This window comes from Macrotis lagotis, chromosome 8 (genome assembly GCF_037893015.1).
Source record: "Macrotis lagotis isolate mMagLag1 chromosome 8, bilby.v1.9.chrom.fasta, whole genome shotgun sequence".
In the NCBI taxonomy this organism is placed as follows: domain Eukaryota; kingdom Metazoa; phylum Chordata; class Mammalia; order Peramelemorphia; family Peramelidae; genus Macrotis; species Macrotis lagotis.
Window position 1 is genome coordinate 42456139 of NC_133665.1, and position 27569 is coordinate 42483707.

General features: G+C 36.5%; 1 protein-coding gene, 1 long non-coding RNA gene and 1 pseudogene across 2 annotated transcripts in view; 2 read left to right on the forward strand and 1 right to left on the reverse strand.

Annotated features, from left to right (window-relative positions):
* The window catches only part of INVS (inversin), a 247342-nt gene that overhangs the window by 31965 nt on the left and 187808 nt on the right, over positions 1-27569 (forward strand). The window contains exon 3 of the mRNA XM_074196730.1: positions 6829-6995. Within this exon, the coding sequence (XP_074052831.1) occupies positions 6829-6995 (167 nt within the window). The remainder of the gene's footprint in view (positions 1-6828; positions 6996-27569) is intronic.
* Positions 1-27569, reverse strand: part of LOC141495436 (uncharacterized) — a 64653-nt gene that overhangs the window by 9622 nt on the left and 27462 nt on the right. The gene's annotated exons all lie outside the window — the stretch shown is intronic.
* On the forward strand, positions 23238-25886 carry LOC141495435 (ras-related protein R-Ras pseudogene; annotated as a pseudogene).

Here is a 27569-nt window from a genome sequence, read left to right on the forward strand (position 1 = left end):
AGCAATTTTTCATATGACTATGGATTGCTTTGATCTCCTTATTAGAGTCCTTCCTTAATTGATCTTTTAATCATTCATGTATATAATTTTGACATTTAGGATGATACATCTATAATCATCATGCCTCACTTTTGAACATATATTAATGACATTTGAGAATTTCTAGGGTTTTTTTCCTTAAGCTAACTCATCAAATTCTGAAAATTCTTGCATCATTACTGAGATGATTGCATCTCTGGGACTAAAGTGGATGTTTGAGGTTTTCAGAATCAAACATCAGACTACTTTATCTTTCTCTTGACAGTTCAAGCCAAAATGCCCTCCTTCTGCACCTAGTTTGGTGTTTGAAGAACTTCCTTTGCTGTTTGCAAGCCCATTTCTTAACAGCTGACAGGGGAAACTGCATTGTTTCTTATTCTTGTTTTTCCACATTTGGTTTCCACATCATTGCTTGCAGCTCCTCCCATTGTTCTGCTAGACAAGTTTCTTTCAGTCCTGTTCTTCCTGTACCAAATCTGCTCTTGCTTCTGTAGCTCCCCCTCCAACTTGATACAGGTTTGAGGTTGAGTACCCAAGGGAATGACTATTCTTGCATTTCTAAAATATGTCATATGTGACCATCCTTCTAAGTAAGAGCTTCTATCAATGTGCTTTACATTAAGACTCATCGGGTGGTCACAATTTTCTCTTAGCAAAGGTATTTATTAAGAATGCATAATAGGGGCAGCTAGGTAGCGCAATGGATAGAGTACCAGCCCTGGAGTCAGGAGTACCTGGGTTCAAATCTGGTCTCAGACACTTAATAATGACCTAGCTGTGTGGCCTTGGGCAAGCCACTTAACCCCATTTGCCTTGCAAAAACCTAAAAATAAAAAAGAATGTATAATAAATAGCACCTCATGGGAGCTGAGCCAAAATGGCAGCAGGAGAACAGCCTCTCTTAGGTACTGTCTCTAAAATATTTTAAAAACCTTAAATTAGTACTCTAACTAAATTTTCAAGAGATAGAACACACAGAAAGTCCCAGTAAGGCAATTCTCCAGCCCAAGGTAACCTGGAAAATAGTGGGAAGGCTCTATTCCACAGGGTTGGAGGGGCCTTCTGGAAACAACCCAAGGGTACTTGGGTCCCTGGGAGCCCCAGCTCCTGGCAGCAGAAGCAATTTCCTGACCTGCCACCCCAGGGTGCACCAAGCACAACTTGGAAGATCAGCAGTGTGATCTCTGCCAGAGTGAGCATGAAGTCCAGGCCAGCATGGCCCTCCTCAGTGTGGCAACAGCCCTCAGTGCAGCCAGATTCCAGGAAATGGAAGCAGGACTATGGAGCCACACAGCAGGAGTCACCTGACAGCTATACTCTGAGCACTCAGCCCATGGAAGGTAAGGGAGTAGAGGGAGACTGCCAAGGTCTGTCCTCTGTCCCTGGGAAAGGACTCTGGGGCTTTGACCACATTCAGACTCTGGTCGCAGTCTGGGTCCCAGAGGAGTGAGCTTGTGGCCATTCAACAGACCAGAAGAGCAGTCGGAGCCTCACATACTGAGGTCCATGTGAGGGTATTCCAATAATACTCAAAAGCTTGGGAAGCATACCCAAATCAGGCTGGGGAAATGAGTAAACAGAAAAAAAAATGATCCTGACCATAGACAATTACTTTGGTCCCATGGAGTAGCAAAATACACTCTTTGAAGATGAGAAAGTCTAAGTTTCTGCATCTAAAGACTCCAAGAAATATAGAAGTTGGACTCAGGCTATGATAGAGCTTAAAAAAGATTTTGAAAATCAAGGTAGGTAGAAGAAAAATTGGGAAAAGAAATGAGAGACATGCAGGAAAAACATGAAAACAAAGTCAGCAGTTTAGTCAAGGAGATCCAGAAAAATGCTGAAGAAAATAACATGTTAAAAACCAGTTTAGGTCAAATGGATAAAACAGTTCAAAAAGTTATTGAAGGGGGCAGCTAGGTGGTGCAGTGGATAAAGCACTGGCCCTGGAGTCAGGAGTACCTGGGTTCAAATCCAGTCTCAGACACTTAATAATTACCTAGCTGTGTGGCCTTGGGCAAGCCATTTAACCCCATTTGCCTTGCAAAAAAAATCTAAAAAACAGTTGTTGAAGAGAAGAGTGTTTTAGAATTGGCCAGATGGAAAAGGAGATAAGAAAGCTCTCTGAGGAAAACAAATCCTTTATATGTAGAATGGAGCTAAAGGAAACTGATGATTTTGCGAGAAATCAAGATAGAATAATTCAACACCAAAAGAATGAAAACCTAGAAGAAAATGTGAAATATCTCACTGGAAAAACAACTGATCTGGAAAAAACAAATCTAGGAAAGATAATTTTAAAATTATCAGGCTATCTGAAAGATATGATCAAGAAAAGAGCCTTGACCTCTTTTTAAAAGAGTTTCTACAGGAAAATTACCCTGATATCCTAGAAGCAGAGGGTAAAATAGAAATTGAGAGAATCCATTGATCTCCTCCTGAGAGAGATCCAAAAAAATAACCTCCAGGAATATTATAATGAAGTTCCAGAACTCCCAACTCAAAAAGAAAATATTACAAGCAACCAGAAGGAAACAATTCAAATATTGTGGAGCTACAGTCTGGATTACCCAGGATTTAGCAGCATCTACATTAAGGGCTTGTAGGGCTTGGAATATAATATTCTGAAAGGCAAAAGAGTTTGGAATGCAACTGAGAATTGACTACCCAGCAAAACTGGACACCCTGTTCCAGGGGAATAGATGGACTTTCAAAGAGACAAGGGAATTTCAAATGTTCCTGTTGAAACAACCAGAGCAGAGAAAGTTTGATCTTCAAGTACAGGACTCAGGTGAAGCATAGAGAGAGTGAACGAGGAGGGTAAAATGAGGGACTTGATGATGATGAATTGTGTGTATTCCTGCATGGAAATATGATAATGATAATACTCACATGAACCTTCTCATTTAATAGAGTAGGTAGAAGGAGCATTTATAGATGAGGCATGGGAGAGAGCTGAATTTGAAGATATGATATATTGTAAAAATGGATTCAATGGGTGAAAGGGAAATGAACTGGGAGTAAGAAAAGGAGAGGTAGAATAGGCTAAGATATTTCATGTAGCTTTTACAATGGTATGGAAGGGAGGGAAGGCAAGGGGGAATGAGGGAGCCTTCATTCTCATTGGAAATGGCTCAGAGAGGAAACAGCATACACACTCAATAGGGTATAGACAGAAAGGAAAAGGAGAGGAGGGGGAAGGGGGAGGGGAGGGAGGATGTGGGTGATAAAGGAGAAGGTAGATCATAAGAGGGGATAGTCAGATATAACAAATTTTCTTTTTTACTTTTTGCAAGGTGGTGGGATTGGGTGGCCTGTCTGGGATCATGGGGCTGGATAATTGTTGGGTCTCTGGGGTGGGATGTAGGCTTGGGGCCTCCTGGCTCTGGGGCCAGCGCTCTGTACCCTGTACCCTGCACCACTCAGCTGCCCCACAGTACACTTTTGAAGAGAGACAGAGTGAAAGGAGAGAGAAAATATAATAGATGGTAGTGGGGAGGAATGGATGGAAGGAATTACAATCAGCAACAGCAACTGTGGAAAAATATGGAAGTAACTTCTATGATGGACTTATGATAAAGAATGCAATCAACTCCAGAGACAGAGCTGATGGTATCAGAACACAGACTGAAACACATTTTTCTTCTCTTTCTTTCACTTTATTCCTCATTTTTTATGGGGGAGGGGATATCATGTTTACTCTTAAACAAGAATATTTTGGTAATGTGTAAATAAATTAAGGAAAATTTTAAAAAATAAAAATAATAATATATAATAAGAGGCAGCTAGGTGGCACAGTGGATAGAGCACAGGCCCTGGAATCAGGAGGACCTGAGTTTAAATTTGACCTCCAATATTTAATAATTACCTAGCTGTGTGACCTTGGGCAAGTCATTTAACCCCATTGCCTTGCAACACCCCCCCCAAAAGAATGTATAATAAAGGCTTCTTAGACTCAGACACCTGCTACCTGTCTACAAATGATTTATACTTGAATGAACTGCAGGTTTTGTGTAATTTGTCTTTCATTTTTGAAAAGGACTTATGACATCATGATGGGTGACATCTTTCTTGACTTGGCATGAATTAGATTTAAGTGAGGCAGAGTTATGAAGTCATCAGCCCCACTCATCCAGAATCATCAAGGTCCAGTGGCAAGGCAAAAATCAAAATAATCAGTTTGCCTTATTCAGGACAAGGATTAGGAAAAGAGATTCTACTTTTTTTTGAGGCAATCAGGGTTAAGTGATTTGTCCCGGGTGACACAGCTATTAAGTATTTGAGACTGAATTTAAACTCAGGTCCTCTTGACTCTAAGGCCTATGTTCTTTCCACTATAGCACCTAGCTGCTCCCAGTTTATTCTTAAATGGATTATTTAGAGACTCTTACCCTATTCTTAACTCACTTATTCACTTAATTCACTAGTCTTAATTTTTTTCTTTCCTCAGAATGAGTCTTTAAAGACCCCCTTGCTTTTCTCATCCTCACCACCATATACAACTTTTACCCAGGTTCCTCAAATTAAGTCAGGTTTTTGAATAAGACAGGACAATATTTTGTGGAGGACATTGTTTTTCTAGAAGTCTGATAAAATATTGATACAGTTTCCATCATTCAGATACATATGAAATAATGAGTTGTAAAGTGCTTAGCCCAGAACCAAGGACAGAGTAGATATTGTTGTTCTGTCATTTCCTTCATGTCCCACTCTTTGTGACCCCCATTTGGGGTTTTCTTGGCAGAAATTCAGGAGTTTTGCCATTTCCTTCTCCAACTCATTTTATGTGAATGAGGCTGGATTTGAACTCAGGACTTCTTGACTGTAGGCCCAGCTCTTTATCCACTGTGCCCCAATATGAGGGGCACTACATAAATGCTTGTTCCCTCTCTCTTTTCTCTTCCATATCTGGAAAGAACTTTAGAGTGGGGAAGCATTTATTTATAAGTTTAGGAAGGCTTTATTTTAACATTTAACTCTTTTTTTCTATGAAGGCAGGCATTTATTTTGATTCTTTCTCCTATCTTCTCCTCCTACCAGGAGAGGTATAAAGGAAATAAAAAACAACTCTGAGAAATGAACATCATTGAGCAAAACACATTCCCATATTGGCTACATGCAAAAAATGTGTGTCTCACTGTGCATATTTAATCCCTCTTTTCTCTCTTAGAATCAACAGTGATCCTCTAGAATCATGCTGATGAGATTTCCTAAGTCTTTCAAAATTGTTTTTACAATGTTGTTGTGTTAGTATAAATTGTTCTCCTGGTGCTACTCAATTCATTCTTCATCAAGTCTTACAACTCTTCTAAAACAATCATTTTTATAATTATTTATAGTATAATAATATTAAATTATATTTGTATATGATAATTGTTTTAGCCATTGCTACATTTGTTGGACTCCCATTATTCTTGACTTCCCAAGTTTTTGTATGAAGTTCATGATGTCTATCATGTATCCATGTGAAGTTTATTTTAGTATATAGTGTTAGATGTTAGTCTATACCCAACTTCTACCAAACTTCTTTCTGGTTTGTTTCCAGAAGTTTATGATCTTTGCATTTATTGCTAATGGGTTCTTTTGCTTCAGGATATTGAGCTCCACTTACTAAAATTTTTTCATCAGCACCAAATTATTTCGATGATTACTTCTTTGTAATCTGATTTGAGATCTGTCACTGTCCCATTCCTTCCCAATTGTTTTCATTATTTCTTTGAAGATTTACTTCTCCAGATGAATTTTGTTATTTTTTCTAGTTTTATACATATAAATATATTAAGTAATGTTATTTTTTATATTGATTCAGTCTACCCATGAGAAATTAATATCTCCAGTTATTTAAGGCTACCCTTGTTACTGTAAAGATTATTTGAAGTTGTAATATTCATATGTTCATATAATTCCTCTGTAGTTTAGTAGATATACTCACATTTATTTTATAAATTCTGTAATTACTTCAAATAGAATTTCTTTTTTCTATCTCTTCCTGTTCAATTTTGTTGATAATGCATAGAAAATTCAGATAATTTATATAGAGTAGGTGATAGAAAAGAATTTCTGCTCCTCTATACTCCACCATCTTCTACAAGTTGTGTTTATTTAAATTATTAAATTTAATATTAAATTTTAATAAATTAATTTTTAAATTTATTACCAATATGTTACCTATAATATATTATAAAGTTATTTTAAATTAAATTCATTATATCAGTCAAAGTACTTTTAAGCGAAATTTTATGGTACAAATCACAATTTAGAAATACCACCAGAATCCAGACCCAATATAACTGGTAGGCCTGGAGATAACACTCACAAATTCATGGTTACACAATTTTAACAGATAGAAGTTATTTTATAAAATTTTCCTAAGTTTCTACTAGCCTTATTTCTTGCAAAGATCTGCCCCAACCCAAAGACCTTCATTCACAACTACTATTTTTGTTTTGTTTGATTTTGCTTGCATTTGCTGCCATGTTTGGTTGGGATTGGGATGAAGAGTAAGAGCTGTGAGAATTCAAGTGCTGTTGTTATTTTATGAGATTTTTACCTTGGGTTGGAGAGGAAAGCCAGTGTTCTATATGGTCTTGTGGAATCAGTTATAATTAGTTTTGATCTGACATACAGTTTCTTTTGAGTGTATTTCAGGTTTTTCACAATGCACCTATTTCATTGTCTTGCTGGTTATATGACCAATATGATAATTTTGATAAATTATTGATAAGGTATTTAAAATCTTATGTTTTCTTGAACAGTGAACTTATTACTATCCACTCTTCATCCTTTCAGGAAATCGTGACCTGAAAGACAAAGAAGATCAGTTTGGGAGAACCCCTCTCATGTACTGTGTGTTGGCTGACCGTGTTGATTGTGCAGATGCCCTCCTAAAGGCAGGAGCAGATGTTAATAGAGCTGATCACAGCCAGAGAACAGCACTCCACCTTGCAGCACAAAAGGTGAGGAAAAACATCCCATTAAAGCCTAAATAGTTCATGTGGTACTTATTGCTGAGTTCATTTAACTACTTTGGCATTACATTGCTAGCTGTCCTGCTTAGAAATTTTAGAAATGATAATCATAACTGTGGACTCATACTTAGAAGGGTTTTGTTAATTGTGTTTTTGAAAAATGGTCATTTGATAGACTAAACTTCTATTACTAGGTTGGACTAAAGAATAAATAACTCAATACAATTCTAAAACCTTACTTTCTGACTTTAAACTGAGCGTATTTATTAGCATTGTTTAATGACATTTTCTCAGTGATCATAGAATCACAGAATTTTAGGAAAGAAATCAACTTTAGAATTCACTCAATCCAGTCTTGTTTTCATAGACAAGAAAACTAATGTCCAAAAATGTTAAAAACAGTTGTCCCAAATCCCACTGACTTACTAGTTTACTTAAAATTATGTTATATTCCACTATCAATCAGACTTTTTAATCATTGTAGAAAAGTAAACAATGAAAGCAAATTGTGAGAAAAAAATTAATAGTAATATTGAATCATTTCCTTTTTTGGACTAGATCCATAATTTCATTGCTATAAGAGTTTCCTTGTAGTGAAATAAGTGTAGCTTGCCACCTGTAATATAAGTTTTAGACAAAGTCTAAAGTTAGCTGATAACTGAAAAGCTAAATGATTCATCTACAGTCATATAGTTAGTATATATATATGCATATATGTATATATATATATATATATATATATATATATATCAGAAACAGAATCTGACTCTAAGACCAGCTCTCTATCAGCTATGCTATGCTGCCTCTCCATTAAATTACTTATTAATCTAATTAGTAGGCTTTCAAATTTCAGACATCTGGCACAAATTTCAGAACTGGCACAAGTGCTCTCTCTAATTTATTCCTTTTTTAAAAAATGCCTTATTCACTTTCCTTTTTAAAAATATGTCCTTCATGTCTTAATGACTCTAGCCCCCTTACAAAATTCTCTTTTCATTAAGTACAAGCAAGCAAAACAAATCATCACATCTAACCCATCTTTTACATAGTTGCCCACCTACTTTTCCTGAGACCAATAATCTGATCCTATCTTCTGAAATCCCTTCCTGCTACCATTTCTCAGAGATCACTAATTTTGATTCTATGATGATATATAAAAGTTTTCAATATCATGCAGTGTAATTAGATTAATAGAGAGATTTGAATATTTTATTGTGACTTTAGGGATCTTTATTTCTCTTAGGTTTTATGCTTAGCCTGCCCTTTCCAGTTTAAATATTATCCTCTTAAAAACAAGTTGAGTAGATCTGCCTTCTCTCTGTTAATCTTATTTTTAAAAATGTTTTAGCTTCTATTTTGATTGGATCTCTGCTTATTCTTGACATTAGCCTTTCTAATCCCTTTCTCATAGTTTTATGCTGCTCTTTTTATTGGTCCCAAATTGTGTCATATTCTTCCTATCATTTGTACATGTTAATTTTGAACCTGAAGTGTTTTTCCCCATGGGTTCCTCCTCTCTTTTTCTCCCTCGGGTTTCATTTTATGAACAAAATTTCATTTTTTTAAAAAGCCATTTCTCTGTCACCATATTCCTTTTTATAATATCTGCCATAATAAACCACTTTGATGAAACTAGGGATGAGAACTATAGTGTACTAAGGCTTAGAAATTGTCATAATAAAGTCTCATATTCTCAAGCTGGAGAATACAACTGGGAGAAGAATGGGTCAGTCATGCAGAGTTGGTACCTTAAGTTTGCTTGGCAAATAGACAATCAGCAGAGGGTAAGGTCCAAAATAGAATTATGAGCTCATATTAAAGGATTATGGTGTTAAAGGGAAAGGTAAACAGATAGCATTTAAGTCAAACAGAAAATAGCAGATGTTGATGGAATGGGAAGAGGAGGAGTGAGAAAAGGAGAAATCTGACTTTTCATAAGAACTTGAGATAATTTGTAACTCAATTTTCTAGGAACATAGTAACTCTTATGTCTAGACATAAGAGATTGACCTACCTTATGCTTTCTATTACTCTTGCTGAACAGCTCCTCTCTCGAGGAGGAGTATCCTCCAAGAAGAGAATCATCTCTAAATGGATGCAGACATTTCACCATGGAATCATATATACCTCAATCTAAACTTTTTGAGATATCATTTCTAGAAGTTTAAGGTGCATATAGGATTATACATATCATTCCTTCCTTTCACTTTAATAAATTCTTAGATTGACAAGTAGGTTGGTTTCTACTTAAAATAATTCATATAAGATCCACTCAGTCTTTTGTTGAGTCCATCATTTGAGTATTGTAAACTATGGTACAAAAAAAAAAAATCCAACACACCAAATCCAGTCCTTGAAGACTGTCATTTTTCCTTTTTCAAAGATATAGAAATTCAACTAGAAGAAGAAAATGTTCTCTGTACCCCTAAATTTTCAGTGTCCTACTCAGAGCCTGAAAAGGTATGCTCTCATTCCCATATGACTCAGGAGTGAACAATAGTCTCTGGGATAGCCTTGGGCAAATCACTTAACCTCCTTTGCCTAAAATTTAAAAAATGTTTAATAGTCTTTGGGATAGGTGAATCTTGATATGGTTATATACTCCAAAAGACAATGGTTTTCCACATTAGGTTCATATACAATCATCCCTCTCTTCTTGAGTAAGGACTCATCAAGTACCTGTGTGAATATTCTTAATTCTTTTTTTAGTAGGAGTCTTCATCCTCACTTATGCCTGTAAATATTTTGTTTGCTTCATGGTCCATGGGGTGCTATTTCTTAAAAAGGTATTGATTCACCCACCTATCAGAAAACTATGTAATAATACTCCTATTATATATCTTAATTAGTACAATTTATTTTTTCTCTTCTTCTATTATGACAAGTGCTTCTGTTAACTCACCTTTTCAACATAGGTTTTTACTCTACCCTACTTCCTTAGAATATTTGTAGCTTTCTTCCTGGATAATTTTTTTTCACTTATATCCTTTAAAATAAGCTGGTACACACACAAAAAGGCATTTCTTAAACTCTGATGCTATCTGTTCTAGGAGTTAGATTAGCTTAAACTTATAATATATACAAACATTGACTACTGTGGCAAGCCAGGAAATAGTATGTGCTTATAAATCACTGGTTCTCTGTTCTCACACTTCTTGGATTTCAGGCTTGAATGGTCATATTTGGCTCTCTCTGAAAATTGCCATTATAAACTACTTGTTTCAATCAGTGTCTCTTTGCTGGGGATCCTGCATACAATAGATTTGGGGAACTGTGCCTTAAAATTTGGTTATGTTCCCATTTCTGCTAATTTCTGCTGACATTCTTGGAGTGTTAGTAATTGAGCTCCAATAGAATCAGCTAGATATCAGGGCTACCAGATGGATATAACTCCCTTACTAAGCATTCAACTTTAATATTCTAAAATATCTCAGACTTTTTTTTCCTTTGTCAATACTTAGGTTTCCTGTGCTCATTATTACTTAGACTCTAGTCTAGGAGTTCTTAACTTGTGGCCCTCGAATTTGGATTTTTGAAAAAAAGTTAATAATTTTGTTTCAATATGATAGGTTCCTTTTTCAATTCTATGTGTTTTATTTTGTACATTTTAGAATGTTATTCTAGGAATGGGTATATGACACCAAAAAAAGTTATAGTTATAATTCTTTCTTGATGTGTGTTCTATCAGTCCTGGGGTAATTTTAGTGGTGAACATTCATGTAATCAATCATGTGTAAGCATTATATATGTAATAATTATGAGGGAAAATAAACAATGATTGTAAAAGAGTTAAGTACCAGAAAACATTTATTGGAATGCAGGACAGCAATTGGAATTTGATACTTAAGATTGAAAGAGGTGAAGGTCTAGTCTCTCTCCCTTAAGGTGGCAGCTATGCCACTTCCAACCAGGAGTCTTCCTCCTAGGCAATGTGTAGATTGTAGTGTAGAATAAGAGGCTTGGTATCCGTAATGAATTTGGTCATTCTGAGTGATCTTTAAATAAAATTTCAAGGATTCTGTACAAATCACTTCTCAGATGGAACCATAGGTTTGGTGTTCCTTGATGCTTTAACAATACATATTCTTCACAGTAAATCTGTTTTCTTCTATTCCAATGTTTTTGTAAAGAATGCACTAGTTATCACAAAGTTTGTGATCCCTTTCCCCAAGACATGTCTATCCATATGTAAGTACTGTGAGACACAGTACCTCATTGATTTATTCCTTGCATAGATTCCATTACCTGACTCCTAAAGAGACTTATTCAAAGAATGTCTGCTGGGTAAGCAGTAGGATAATCTTAGTAATGTAAAAACTCCCTGACAGCAGTTATCTTCATTTGTTACCAGTGTTGTTCCAGGAGAATCAATAGCTCTTATAAGAGCCCAGTCATTTGTTTCCTAGTCTTCAGGTATCATCTTATCTAAAAATGAGACCATTGAGAATTTATGATATATAATTGCAAAATTTGGTTGCTTGAGGAACACATTTTTGCGATAATATCACTAATATTATAGAAGCCAGAGAACTTCTAAATAAAGCACAGTAGAAATAGCACTCATCAACCTAGTCTTTCTCATGGAAGATGAGGATTTCTGTGCATGAAGATCACCCCATAGCATTTGGAAATGCATATATTATTGAGGAGAGAACCTCAGGATCAGGACCAAAAGAGGTTCAAGTTCCACCTATGACACATACAGGCTATTTAAATTTAGCAAAGTTACTTAACTTTTCAGGGACCTCAGGCAGCCCTGGAACCCTAAGACTAAACTGAAGAGTTGTTTACAGGGGCAGTTATATGGCAAAGTGGATTGAATGACAGGTCTGAAGTCGGGAAGATTCTTCTTGAGTTCAAATCTGACCTCAGATACTTCCTAGTTGTGTGACCTTGGGCTAGTCACCTAACCCTGATTGCTTCAGTTTCCTCAACTGCGAAATTAGTTGAATAAGGAAATGACAAACTATTCCATTATTTTTGCTGCTGCTTCTTCTTCTGATATTTGTCCTTTCTTCCTGAAGAAGATCATAGCATCAGGGAGGTGATGGCATGACAAGCTCACGAATTATATTTGAGTGTGGGGGTGGTGCTGTGTTAAATCACCAAAAGTCTCCTTTTTTCCTCCAGAGCCATCTGGATCCAGTGAATGAATCGGGATGACTAGGGATGGCTCTGAATGGGAAGCTAGCAGGATTAAGTGACTTGCCCAAGTTAAATGTCAGAGGCTAGATTTGAACTCCCATCTTCCTAATTCCATGACCAGTGGTCTGACCACTGCACCACCTAGTTGTCCTGTATCTTTGCTAAGAAAACTCCAAATAGGGTCATGAAGAACTGGACATAACTGTACACCATGCAGATATGATTTATACGTATAGTTTTCTTTATGGAGATTTTCTTATGTCACTGAAATCACAAGTCTAGATAAATTAGAAAAAAATTCATTATAATTATTTGCAAGTCATGAGTGTGTTTTTCTCAATATCAGAAAATGTGGGATATATTCTAGAAGTTGATCTCACCATTTTGCTGAATTAAGAAAAATAGAAAATATAGTTAAGTAAATAGTAAAAAAAATTGCCTTAGAATTCCAAATTTAGCCATTTATATTCCCTTCTATGTTCCTTCAAAACCAGAGGTGTGAAACTTGTGGCCCACAACAAAACTCCTGAGAATAGCCTGAATCAGATTAAAATATAATTTTGGGGGGTGGCTAGGTGGTGCAGTGGATAGAGCACCAGCCCTGGAGTCAGGAGTACCTGGGTTCAAATCCGGCCACAGACACTTAATAATTACCTAGCTGTGTGGCCCTGAGCAAGCCACTTAACCCCATTTGCCTTGCAAAAACATTATATATATATATATATATATATATATATATATATATATATATATATATATAATCTATATATATATATAATTTGGACATGGTAACAAAAATAAATATAAATGCTGTCTAACATAGATAATGTTAATTTGAGATTTTCCATATTTATCTGTGACCTACAGGAATCTATTTTCTATTTGAGTTTGACACTACCCTTCTAAACAATTTTCGGGTCTGCTAATTTTCACCTCCTTGTAATTGTTCTGTGCTTTCATTTGGTGTGTATACCCTGTCCACTGATATAGACTGCAAACTCTACGCTTATTCATTCTATGAGATTCTTTTTCAGGTATTTCCAACTGCTCTCCACAGGGAATTCATCCAACATACTAAAGGCTTTCCTCTGATCCTCCTAATATCTTGAAGTAAAAGATAGAGAATACTTTGGCTCTGTTAGTTATTGCTTTTGTTAAGAGAAGGACAAATTAAAACAACTCTGAACCAAAGGAATTAAACAGCCTAGGAAAATATTCTGTATCGATTTCCAGGCCTGCCTAAGGTCCTGTTGTCGTCAGTCTTGTTTTCCTTCATTCTGTTTTTCCCTTTTCCTTTTTTTTTGGTAACTGTAGTTTATATAAATACAGTTCTGATTCTGATGATTTTGCTCTGTATTACAACAAATAAATCTTTTTCATGTTTCTTTGTATGCTTTATATATCTGTACCATATATTTTATTAATATCTTAAACTAAGTATATTATTATATTAAATTAAAATACATTGAATAACTAAATTTAATATATTAAATTAATATAGTATAATTTATCCAGATATTCCCCACTATAAAACATATAGATTGTTTCCTACAAAATTTCAAAAGATGAATATCAAGTGTTTATTTTTTTCCCAAGATTAAACAAATCTTAAAATGATAAACATCCAAATTTATTTTAGTTAAAAAAATTCACCTAAAAACCTCTTGGTAAAAATAAAGGTTTCATTTATAAAAGATTTTTCAAATATCTGTCATTTTTCTCCTTGTTGTTCTTAGATTTTGGAGAATCAAAAGGATTGAAAATAACATTAAAATGAGTTAGCAAATTCAATAGGAATATTAGATTGATTGCACATAATAGAATCTGAACCAGATCTATCTGATTAATTGAAGGGTTATAAAAAGCCTTTTTCGTTACTTGACTACATGAAAGGAAACTGGCATTAAAATATTATAGCACTAAATTTACTAGTTATGTGTTATAATCAGCTATGTCTGTTAGGTCACTTCCAGAGAGTTACTCCTTTTGAATTTATTTTTCATTACAGTAATTTTCAAAATTTTCCTCATTGTTATCTTTTAACTGCTGATCAAATTTTCTCACCTCTAACCTGAGCTTGTCAGCAGTTAAAATTGTACATGAGTAAGTGTAACTTCATTTGCTTCAGTTAGCTAGTTTTCACATAAAATAAACATTTATTGGGGAGACACCTCCACCAACTAAAAAATGACACCGTTTTGCTTTTCAATGAGGCATAATTCCCTCAGGTTCAAAAGCTCAATTTTAAGTATTGCATTTGATGGGAGAGAGAGAGTTGGGGGAGGTCCTTGGGAGTGGGGGCCGAATAAAAAGTTCATTTTAAAAAGACCTAAGGGTTTTAGTGAATTGTGAGTTTGATAAGAGCTAGCATTATGTAGTGACTGGGGCTGGGGGGTGGGGGTGGGGGCCGAGGGAAGCTAATGTATTCTTGGACTGCATTAATGTACTTTAACCTAGTAGGACCACTTTTGGAATATTGTATCCAATTGGGGGCATTGCATTTTAAAATGGGGATTGGCATTAAAATGGGGATCTGCAGCAGAATATGACTGCTATCATGAATTATCTTGGTGGAAAAATCCTACGACAGTTAAAAGAACTGGGAACTTATTTTAGAAGAAAGATGTAAGGGGGAAACATGGATACTGTCTTCAGGTATTTGAAGGACACTGTCCTTGTATATTTCCAAGGACAGAATAAGAACATGGGAACAAAGACAGATTTTTGTCTCAGTATGGGGGGGAAAAAGAGAAAAACTCTTTAAAAACGAATTGTTCTTGTTTTGGGGAGCAGTGAGCTTCCTATACTGAGGAATGTTTCAGAGGAGTTTGAATGACCATCAGTCAGAAAGGTACATAGGAGATACATGGGTGGGGAACTTTAGAAAACATCTTAGATCTTTCAAATTCCAAAACTGTAATTCTGTAATTTCACTGTTATATATATATCATTAGTTATTTTATAATTCATACATTTTAAAAGAAAATGTATATTTCCTAGTTTCTTAATCAGAATTCCTGTCTTATTAATGCAGTGTGCTTGACTAAAGCAGGAGATGTATTAATTGTCAGACTTCCACAAGAGAGATGTGGAAATACTTGGAGTAGGTGCCACTGTATAAAAAGTTGGCTTTGGGTGGCACAGTGGGTAGTGTGCTGGACTGGCTGCAGGGAGATCAGAGTGAAAATAATATCTCAGGTATTTAACCTCTCTCAGCTTCAGTTTTCTCATCTGTAAAATGAAGAACATAAATAAGCATTCACCTCACAGGGTTATAGTGAAGAACAAAAGAGAAAAACATAGTTTTGCAGACTTTAAGACTTCTGTAAATACTTGCTCATTATCATCATTTAAGACCCTCTCTGGTCACACGAGAAGAATGAAACTAATTATAAAAACTTAATCCTGTTTTCCTCAAATTTCTGACCAGGAGACCAGAAACGGCCACAAGATTAAGTACCATAGATACGTTTATTTTACAATAAAATAAATGGAGAAATAAAGTCAGAAAAAAGATAATATGAAAGCAATTACTTCAACTTAATGTTTCCCAAGATCCTATTATATGCAAAGCTCTGAGCTAGGTACTAGAGTAAGAAACAAAATCGAAGAATTTATGGATTTCATAGTCCAGTTGAGAGAGAAAACATATACATAAATAACATGTGACTAGTGTAAAGAGCAAAGGACTTGGGGCCCTAAGAGACCCAGGTCTGTGCCCTGGTTCTTTCATTTCCTAGATATTTGACCAGAGTTAAGTCTCTGAGTCTCAATTTCTTCATCTGTAACATGGGAATAATAACTACACTACCCAGGGTGATTATGGAGAAACTTCTTTGTGAATCTCAACCTTCTATGTGATTGGTGTCATTAGTAACATTAGACAAAATCGAACTTGTTAAACTAAAAAAACCCACAAATAAAAGGCTCTTCTACAAGAGGAGAAGCTTTTGCATGAGGGAATCAAGAAAGACTTGATGGAGAAGAGGGCATTTGAATAGTCAACATTTTAAAAAATTTAATGCTGTGATGAAAAGGGTATGGGAGGGGACATTTCAAAAATATGAAAGACCATGAATAAAAATTTAGTGGTGGGAGTGTTGGAAATATGTAAGTTTAGCATAAATTATGGTTGACTTGGAGCCCTGAGGGGAATATAGTATGATAAGTTTGAAAAGATACTTTTGTACTTGATTATAGAAGACCTTCAAAGCCAGAGTATAAAGTCTAGATTTGATTCAATAATTAATAAGACATTGAAATTCAATGAGCAGAGGAGTGACTTGAATCTTGTACCTCAGTAAGATTAATCCATGTTTATAATGGACAAAAAATGGAATTTGATCAGTTAAAGCGCTACTTTAAAAATTCATTTGGAAGATAATAAGGACCCACACTGGAATGACTGCAATTGTAATAGAAAAGAAATGATAAATTCAAGATTTATTGATAATAAATCCAAGATTTTTTTCTTTAGAAGTTATATTAAATTATTACTGTCACTGCAGTTAACACAATAATGACTACTCACTGAAGAAGCTATTATCTCTAATTTTTTCCATAAATTGGAAAAATGAAAATCATTTGCATAAAACCAATTCCTACATCTTTTTATATATATACAGTACAAAGTACACCATCTTTATATTCACAGTAGCTTCCTCACTGCACTACCTGTTATTTATCATTCTACTTTTCTATATAAAAACTTCAGATCTTGCATGTGATCTCTAGGTTCTTTTCTCCTTAAGTATTTATTTCATATCTTAGTTTAATTTTGTTTTTTAGGTTTTTACTATTCATTGGGTACCCTGCTGATAACTATGTATTTTCTTCCTGGTCATTTATAATCAAATTTACCTTTTAGCATATTGGCCATTCCATTTAATTAGGTGTCTATAACCTTAGGATATGAGTTCTTCATATTTTTATCAAAGTCAAAGATGAAAATAATAGTATAAAACTGAATATCTCAGCACAAATGTCTATTATGTTTTATCTCCTAATGTTTATCAGGAGATACATATACAGAAAATGAACATCATTATGTTAGATATGAAATATAAATATCAGAAATTCAGCTTTCATAAGATGCATTTATCCATCTTAAAAGCATGCTTATGTAAAAAAAAGCTTACTCTAAAGTGTGCTGATTAGAATTTTGGCTGTAATTATTGTAATAGAGGTTTATTTCTCTTGCTTCAGACTGCTATTTATATAAACAACTATGAAAATGGTACCTATGAAAAATAAAATTAAACTTAGTTTATTCAATGAGTTACCTGATTTGTTTTTCATTTACATTCATAATTTAATCCAAAAAAAGCAATCAGTCATACTTCTTTCATGTCTTTTAAGAAAAGATACTAAATTATCACTGTTTTTGCCCTAGGTAAGGCCAATCCATTTCTATGAATTCCACAAATGTGTTTCTTCATTAATGAGGACAAAAACCTTAACTGGTCTTACTAAGTGCATTTTAAATCTTCAATAGGACTTTAATCTCCCAGGAGTTTATTCATTTAGTTTCAAGAAGATTAATGCAACTCAATTAGAAAATTTATCTCATATTGGATATAAAAATTAAAGAAGCTTTAGGCTATGGTGGATTTTAAACTAACATTCTCCATAGATAAAATTCCAGACTAGATTCATCCATTACTTCTATGAGAGCTGAATTTTCAATTTTCACGGGACCATATTTCCATCTTAAAGGTTTGGGAATAAGGGCTAGTATATTTATGAAACATTTCATGGAGAATTAACAACTAGATCATCCTATCCATTTAAATTTTTTTTACTTTTTAATCCATAAACAAACCCAACCTATTCTCTCCCCAAACTGTAGAAAAACTCTCTTGACCACCAACAAACATCAAAGGTGACCACCATATATATATATATATTGCTTTTTATAAATGTAAAAATTGAATCATGTTCATATTTTTCCATTATTACCATAATACCCTTTTCAGTATGCTCCTGATTTTCAGTATGCTCCTGACTCAGTGAAAATTCTCTCCAAAATGACTAATGATCTCTTAATTGTCAAATATAAAGGCTTTTTCTCAATCCTCAATCTTCTTGACATTTTTGCAACCTTTGATAACTGCTGATTCTTTTCTCTTTAGATGTTCATGACACTAGTCTCTTATTTCTCCTCCAGTTGCCTAACTGTTTCTTCTGTCTCCTTTGCTGTATCTTCATCCACATTATGTTTGTTAACAGTAAAGGTGCCCCAAGACTCTGATCTGAGCGCTCCTCTCTATACCATGTTTTGGAGAGTTCACCATCTCCCATGGTCTGAAGGCATTATATCTGATGTAATTTCTGATAATCTTTTCAGTGTGCCTTTTTAGGACTTTTCCCCTAATTTCCTTTAATACATTAAAAAAAAGATAGTAGCACTTCTTTGTTTTCTTCATTGTCTTTTTTGTTTACTAATAAAAATTTCTGGATTTTTTTGTTGAAATTCCTGTTATGAAGGGGAGTTCTATTTTTGCTCACCTTTGGCCTATTTTTTCTTGAGCATCTAGTTACAATTTTGAAAAACTTGATCTGTTATAGTTACATATTGTTCCTGTGGTTTCATTTGAATGTATAATGTACTTTCTGGTTTTCCATTTAGTCTAAGCAATATTTATGGTAATTAGAATGCTACAGCAACAGTATAGTGGTGACCTATAAGGTCCCTAAATTGAGGATTCAAATGACCCTAAGGAGTAATAGTAAAAGAGGAAAGTAATTGAAATTATGATTATAGAAATAAAAGATTATAATTTGTAATAAAAAGACATTTCTGCAGAAATTGGATTAATTTAGAATAGAATCTGAGATAACTAACAGAAAAAATAACCTGCCCAAAAAACCCTCTAAAAGAAGAGAGACTTCTTGGCCAATAATATCTAGTAAGGATCCAATCTTGTGTACATCTCCTTTGGGCATGACATTTTGAGGCAGACAGATAAATTGGGGACTTATCAGAAGAGATTAACAGGAGTAATAAAAAAGTGTTCAAGAATTAGACCAGGAAGAAAAGGTTAAGAGAAAGAGGTATGTTTAAGCTGGAGGAAAATAAGATATGGGAAGATTTAAGGAATTGCCTGGGTGTCAGTTGAAAAACTCAGAGTGTCTCATCTCCTGGGGCAAATATTCTAGGGGGGGGAAAGAGAGAAGTTAGCTGTAAGCTTACAAAGGGCTTAATATTAAATTGAGAAACAGTAAAAAAATAATAATCCTAGTGCAAAGGAAAGTAGCTTAAACCCTGAGGCAACATTTAAGAAGCTCAAAGGGTGAGTAGCAAAATACATGGTTGGATATATTGATAATATTTTAAAAGTATATTTCATGAAAAATTATGTTATAATAGCAAGGTATTTATTGTGATATATCTCAACATTTGTTTTTAAATTAACTTCTCTCTCTAGACACTAAATATAAATAATTTACCTATGAAAACTAAACCTCTTTATCATCTCAGCAAAAAGAGGTGGTCCCATGTGCCCAAATGAAATAGGAAAAAAAAATCTTCAGGTCTTGAAGTTTCAGTATATATTTGTAGGAACTGAAATGATGCCAAACAGAAAGCTGGTCATGACTAGCATATTTTTAATTTATAGCCAATGATTATATTGTTTAATTGAACCCTTAGAGTGCTGAAGTATGTTAGAATCAAATTTAAGTATTTGAAATATTTTACTAGATTTTTCACAGCGATTCCACCAAGGTGGGAATTCCCTCCACACATTCATATTACAAACTTTCTATGACAACTTACATTGGTCACATCTTGTTGATGCTTTTTTCACAAATCCTTCTCAGGGATTTAGTATGTAGCTCAAAGTCTTCTCTCCATACCATTGTCTGTCACATAGGTGAGCATCTACTATTAGAGTCTTTGGTTCCAAAGGCTGTTTAAATCTAGTTAATGACCATTTTTTCTTTTTTAATTGACATTTTATTTTTGTCAATCAACAAGTGCTGCTTTTCTCTCCCTGTGACTTTTCTAACCACCACCCCCATAAGCACACACACACACACACACACACACACACACACACACACACAGAACATTGTAATAAATATAGTCAAGCAAAACAAATTCTTGCATTGACAGTATCCAAAAATATCTCTTATTCTTCATGTTTAGTACATCATATCTCTTTGAGAAGTTTGGTGCTTCATGATCAGTTCTCTGGTTCCATGTTTGGTTGCTGTGACAGTTGAACTTCTTAAGTCTCAAAATTATTTTTTTCTTAATATTGTACTATGTAAATTATCCTCTTAGTTCTTCTCATTTCATTCTAAATCAGATCATTCAAATTTCCCTGGTTAAGAAAATCCCTTTCATTATTATTTTTTTATTTTATTTTAAATTTTTAGTTTACAGTTCCAAATTTTCTCCTTCCACCCCTTCCCCACTCATTAAGTAAAATATACAATACTCATTTTACATATGAAGTCATGCAAAACATTTTCATACTAGTCATGTGGGTGGGAAAAAGCAAACTGAAACAAAAGAGAAAAATATGCTTTAATCCATGTTCAGAGTTTATCAGTTCTCTATCTGGAGGAAGAGTGGATTTTTCTTCATGAGTCCATTAGGATTGTCATAAGTCATTGTATTGATCAAAGTAGCCAAGTTTTTCACAATTACTGCCCCAATATTATTGCTACTACGTACAATGTTCTCCTGGTTCTGCTCATTTTATTTTGTACCAGTTCATATAAGTCTTTCCAGATTTTTCTAAAACCATCTCCATTATTGCTTGCAGCAGAATAATACTTCATTAAAATCATATACCACAACTTGTTTGGCCATTCTTCAATGGCTAGACATCAGCTCAGTTTCCAGTTCTTTGCCTCCACAAAAAGAGTTTCTCTAAATATTTTTATACATATTGGTCCTTTTCCTTTGATTTCTTTGGGGTATAAAATCAGTAGTGATATTGCTGGATCAAAAATATGCATAATTTTATAGCCCATTGAGTATAGTTGCAAATTGTTTTCCAGAATGGTTACACTAGTTCATAGGTCCACCAAGAATGCATTATTGTATCTTCTTTTCCACATCCCCTCTAGCATTTATGATTTTCCAGTCCTGTCATATTATCCAATCTGATGAGTGTGAGGTGGTGCCTTAGAGTTTTTAATTTGTATTTATTTCTCTAATCAATAATAAATTTAGGACATATTTTTCACATGACTCTTGATAGCTTTGATTTCTTCTTCTGAAAACCATCTATTTATATTTTTGACCATTTATGAACTGGGATCCCAGTTCATAAATGGTCAAAAATATAAATAGATGGTTTTCAGAATATATATATATATATATATGTATATATAAACTTGGCTGTTTTCTATATATATTTAAGAAATTAGGCCTTTATCACACTTGTAAAAAATTTTCTGCTTTTCTTCTAATCTTGACTGCATTAGTATTGCTTGTTTAAAAAAAGCTTTAATCAAAATTATCTATTTTACATTCCATAATACTCTTTATGTCTTATTTGCCATAAATTCTTCCCTTATTCATGGATCTGGCAAGTAAACTGCTCCATGTTCAAATCTGCTTATGGTATCACCTTGTATGTTTAAATCATGTACCCATTTTGACCTTATCTTGGTATATAGTATGAAGTGTTGATCTTATATCTATTTCTACAAACTGCTTTCAAGTTTTCCTAGTGTTTTTGTCAGATAATGTGTTCTTGTCCCCAAAACTTCGAATTTTGCTGTTTATTAAGCACTAGATTACTATGGTATTTACTACTGTGAATTGTGTACCTAATCTATTCCAATGATCCACCATTCTATTTCTTAGTCTGTACCAAATTGTTTGGATGATTAACATTTTATAATACCATTTGAGATCTGATAAAGCCAGCCATCTTCCTTCACATTTATTTTCTTTCTTTTTTTTCTATGTTCATTTTTTATTATTTATTTATACATTACTAAAATATTCCAATATTCCTGTTGTGAGTCAATGTAACACCCCTTCCCCCCACAAAAAAATAAAAAATTTCATGAGAAATAGTGAAAGAAAGAGGGGGAAAATTATGTTTCAGTCTATGTTCTGATACCATTAGCTCTGTCTTGAGTGGATCACATTCTTTATCATAAGTTCATCATAGTAGCTGCTTCCATATTTTTCCACAGTTGCTGTTGCTGATTGTAATTCCCTCCATCCGTTCCTCCCCACTACTGTTGATTATATTTTTTTCTCTCCTTTCACTCTACCCCTTTTCAAAAATCTGCTTTGGGACAGCTGAGTAACAGAGGACTGGCCCTAGGGCGAGGAGGCTCCAAGCCTACATCCCACTCCAGAGACCCAGCAACTCCCCAGCCCCAGGTCCCGGCCAGGCCACCCAATCCCACCACCTTACAAAAAGTAAAAAAAAAGAGGAAGGGCGGGAGCGGGAGCGGGAGCGGGAGGCGGGAGGCTCCCCCGTTCCGGGCAGGGCAGGCGCTGGAGAGGGAGGGGGACTGCAGCCGCCCGAGGAGCCTGGGCCGGGGAGACAGGCGGACGGACGGGGCCGGGAGAGCCGGGGCGGACGGGGCGGACGGGGCCGACGGGGCCGGGGCCCGGGAGAGCCGGGGCGGACGGGGCGGACGGGGCCGACGGGGCCGGGGCCCGGAGAGCCGGGGCGGACGGGGCGGACGGGGCCGACGGGGCCGGGGCCCGGGAGAGCCGGGGCGGACGGGGCCCGGGAGAGCCGGGGCGGACGGGGCCGACGGGGCCGGGGCCCGGGAGAGCCGGGGCGGACGGGGCCGACGGGGCCGACGGGGCCGGGGCCCGGGAGAGCCGGGGCCGGGGCGGACGGGGCCGACGGGGCCGGGGCCCGGGAGAGCCGGGGCGGACGGGGCCGACGGGGCCGACGGGGCCGGGGCCCGGGAGAGCCGGGGCGGACGGGGCCGACGGGGCCGGGGCCCGGGAGAGCCGGGGCGGACGGGGGACGAACCCGAGCAGGAGCCCCACGGGGCCCGGCCAGGCTGGGGGAGGCAGACGGGGCGGCCGCGGACCGGGCTCTGACTCGCCGCCCCCTCCCCGCCAGTCCTACTTTGTGTCTGACTACGACCCGACCATCGAGGACTCCTACACCAAGCTGTGCCATGTGGGCGGGATCCCGGCCCGGCTGGATATCCTGGACACGCCGGGCAGGAGGAGTTTGGGGCCATGAGGGCCATCAACGATCGGCAGAGCTTTAACGAGGTGGGCAGGCTCAGATCCTCCGAGTCAAGGACAGAGACGATTTCCCCATCGACCTCGTGGGCAACAAGGCCGACCTGGAGACCCAAAGACGGGCACCCCGCTCAGAGGCCGCAGCCTTCTGTAGCAGCCGCCACATAGCCTATTTCGAAGCATCGGCCAAACTTCAACTCAACGTGGACGAAGCCTTTGAACAGTTGGTTCGCGCCATCCGGAAGTACCAGGAACAAGAGCTGCCCCCCAGCCCCCCAACACCTCCCCGGAAGAAGACTGGGAGTGGGGGTTGCCCTTGCCTGCTCCTGTAACTCTTCTCCCCTGAGGCTAAGAGCAGCACCTCCAGACGGGACTCCAGATGCCCCACTTACTGTGGGGAGCCTTTCCCCACATGGTGCCTGTTACCTCTCCTGTCCAATGACTACTGGGGGAGGGAGGAGGGCTGGGGAATCAACCCCCAATTCCCCTCCACACCCAGTTACACTACACTATCCACAAGACCCCTGCCTTGGGGTTCCCCGTGCCTTCCTCACAGCCTGTTCTCTTCATCCCTCAAAATCACGACTGTATAGACCCTGCCACCCCACCTCTCAATAAACAGCACTGCCGATAAAAAAAAAAGTAAAAAAAAGAAAATGTGTTATATCTGACTATCCTCTCCTATGATCTACCCTCTCCTCTATCCCCCTCCCTTCCTTTCCCCCATCCCCTTCCTCTCACTTTTCTTCTAGATTTCTATTCCCTTTTGAGCCTGTATGCTGTTTCCTCTCTGAGCCATTTTTTCTTTAGAAAGAGTTTATTAATTTTGAGTTTTACAATATTCCCTCAATTCTTGCTTCCCTCCCCCCACCCCCTATAGAAGGCAGTCTGTCAGTGTTTACATTGTTTCCATGCTTTACATTCTCAGTTGAATGTGATAAGAGAGAAATCATATCCTTAAGGAAGAAAAATAAAGTATAAGAGATCGCAAAATTACATAAGATAATGGTTTTTTTTTTTCTAAATTGAAGGTAATAGTCTTTGGTCTTTGTTCAAACTCCACAACTCTCTCTGGATACAGATGGTATTTTGCAGATAGCACAAAATTGTCCCTGGTTGTTGCAGTGAAGGAATGAGCAAGTCCATCAAGGTTGATTATCACCACCATGTTGCTGTTAGGGAGTACAATGTTTTTCTGGTTCTTCTCATCTCACTCAGCATCAGTTCATGCAAATACTTCCAGGCTTCCCTGAATTCCCATCCCTCCTGGTTTCTAATAGAACAATAGTGTTCCAGGACATGCACATACTACAGTTTGTTAAGCCATTCCCCAATTGAAGGACATTTATTTAATTTCCCATTCTTTGCTACCACAAACTGTTATGCTATGAATATTTTTGTACAAGTGATGTTTTTTACCCTCTTTCTTCATCTCTTCAGGGTATAGGCCCAGTAGTGGTATTGCTGCACCAAAGGATATGCACATTTTTGTTGCCCTTTGGGCATAATTACAAATTGCTCTCTAGAAAGGTTGGATGAGCTCACAGCTCTGCCAACAATGTATTAGTGTCCCAGATTCTGAGCCATTTCTGATGAGAATGAAGGTTCCCTCATTCCCCCTCACCTTCCCCACTTCCATACCATTGCAAAAGCTATTTCTTGACTCCTTTACATGAAATATCCTAGCCTATTCTATCTCTCCTTTCCCTTTCTCCCGATACATTTCCCTTTCACCCATTGACTCCATTTTTACAATATGTTATACCTTCAAATACAACTCTCTCCTGTGCCTTGTCCCCTGTGTTCCTTCTAATAGTTCTAATAAATGAGAAGGTTCATATGAGTATTATCAGTATCATCTTCTCATGAAGGACTACAATCAGTTCAGCATCATTAAATCCCCCATAATTTACCCTTCTTGTCCACCCTCTGTTTCACCTGAGTCCTGTACTTGAAGGTCAAACTTTCTGTTCAGCTCTTGTTGTTTCAACAAGAACATTTGAAATTCCACTGTTTCATTGAAAGTCCATCTTTTCCCCTGGAAGAGAATGTTCAGTTTTGCTGAGTGGGTGATTCTTGGTTGCATTCCAAGCTCTTTTGCCTTACGGAATATTATATTCCAAGCCCAATGTGGATGCTGCTAAGTCCTGTGTGATCCTGACTGTAGTTCCATGATATTTGAATTGTTTCCTTCTGGGGCAGTAAAAGGAAAAAAAACTGCTATCCAGTTGAAACTGGCTATATCCCAGCATGGGGAAAAAGATTCTCATAAATCTTGAGAATTGTAACTCTAACAGAGAGAATATACCTAGACAGAAATGATGGACATTCATGATCTATCCATGAGACTGCTATCTAATGGAATGTAACTGGGTTTAACCCCATTTCGGAGAAAGATTCTAATAACTCCCAAGAATGTTAACTCTATTCAATAGAATATACTGAATTAGAAGTGACAGACACTCAGGATTTTCTATGACTTAGATAGAATGATCTAAAAAACACTACCTCCTTAAAAAGGGGGACAGGAAAGAGACAGGAGGAGGGAGGGGATTGAATGGGGTAAATCTCATTACACTAAGAGATATAAAAAACCTATGGTAATAGAGGGGAAGAAGGGAGCAGATGAGAAACACCTGAATCTTCTTCTCATCAGACCTGGCTTAAAGTCAACCTACACATACACAGTTAACTTATAAAACATCTAACCTTTCAAGTATTAAAAGGGGAAAAGGGGAGGGGGGGATGGAGAAAGGGAAGGGGGGGAGGGGGGAAATAACAAAAGGCAGGGAAGGGAAAAGGGAAAAAAGGAAAGGGGAAAGAAAGGGGAGGGGGTAATATAGGAGGGCAAACACACTGAAAGGGGTGGTATTCAGAAACAAAATACTTGGGAAAGGAGGAAAAATACAAAGAGAGGGAAGATAGCATGGAGGGCAATAAAGAATTAGTAATCTTAACTTTGAATGTGAATGGGATGAACTCTCCCTTAAAACATAAGTAAATAGCAGAGTGGATTAAAAACCAGAATCCTACAATATGCTGCTTACAAGAAACTCATTTGAAGCAGAGAGGTACATATAGAGTAAAGGTAAAAGGCTGGAGCAAAATATATTTTGCTTCAGCTGAATTAAAAAAAGCAGGGGTAGCAATCCTTATCTCAGACAAAGCAGCAGCAAAAATAGATAACTTTAAAAGAGATAAGGAAGGAAACTTTATCCTCCTAAAAGGTACCATAGACAATAAAGTTATTTCAATACTGAATATATATGCACCCAGTGGGACAGCACCCAAATTCTTAGAGGAGAAGCTGAAAGAACTACAGGAAGACATAGACAGCAAAACTCTACTAATAGGAGACCTCAAACTGCTGCTATCAGATCTAGATAAATCGAATCATAAAATAAACAAGAAAGAAGTTAAGGAGGTAAATAGATTGTTAGAAAAATTAGATCTGGTAGACTTATGGAGGAAACTGAACAGGGATAGAAAGGAATATACCTTTTTCTCTGCAGTACATGGAACTTATACAAAAATTGACCATGTACTAGGACATAAAAACCTAATGATCAACTGCAGAAAGGCAGAAATAGTGAATACATCTTTCTCAGATCACAATGCAATAAAAGTCATATGCTATATTGAGCCAAGCAGATATAGACCCAGAACAAATTGGAAACTGTATAAGCTCATTTTAAAAAAGGAGTGGACCAAAAACAAATTATAGAAAGAATTAACCATTTTATCCTAGATAATGATAATAATGAAACAACATACCAAAACCTATGGGATTCATTCAAAGTGACTCTCAGGGGATATATTATACCTCTTAATGCTTACATGAATAAATCAGTGAAAGAAGAAATCAATGAACTAAAAATGCAACTAAAAAAATTAGAGAAAGAACAAATCAAAAATCCCCAATTAAATGCCAAATTAGAAATTCTAAAAATTAAAGGAGAAATTAACAAAATCGAAAGCAAAAAGCTATTGAATTAATAAATAAAACCAAAAGTTGGTATTATGAAAAAACCAATAAAATTGATAAACCTCTGGTCAATTTGATTAAAAAAAGAAGAAAACCAAATTGCTAGTCTCATAAATGAAAAAGGTGAACTCACCACCAATGAGGAAGAAATTAAAGTAATAATTTGAAATTATTTTGCCCAACTCTATGCCAATAAATTTGATAATCTAAATGAAATGGATAAATATTTACAAAAATATAAGTT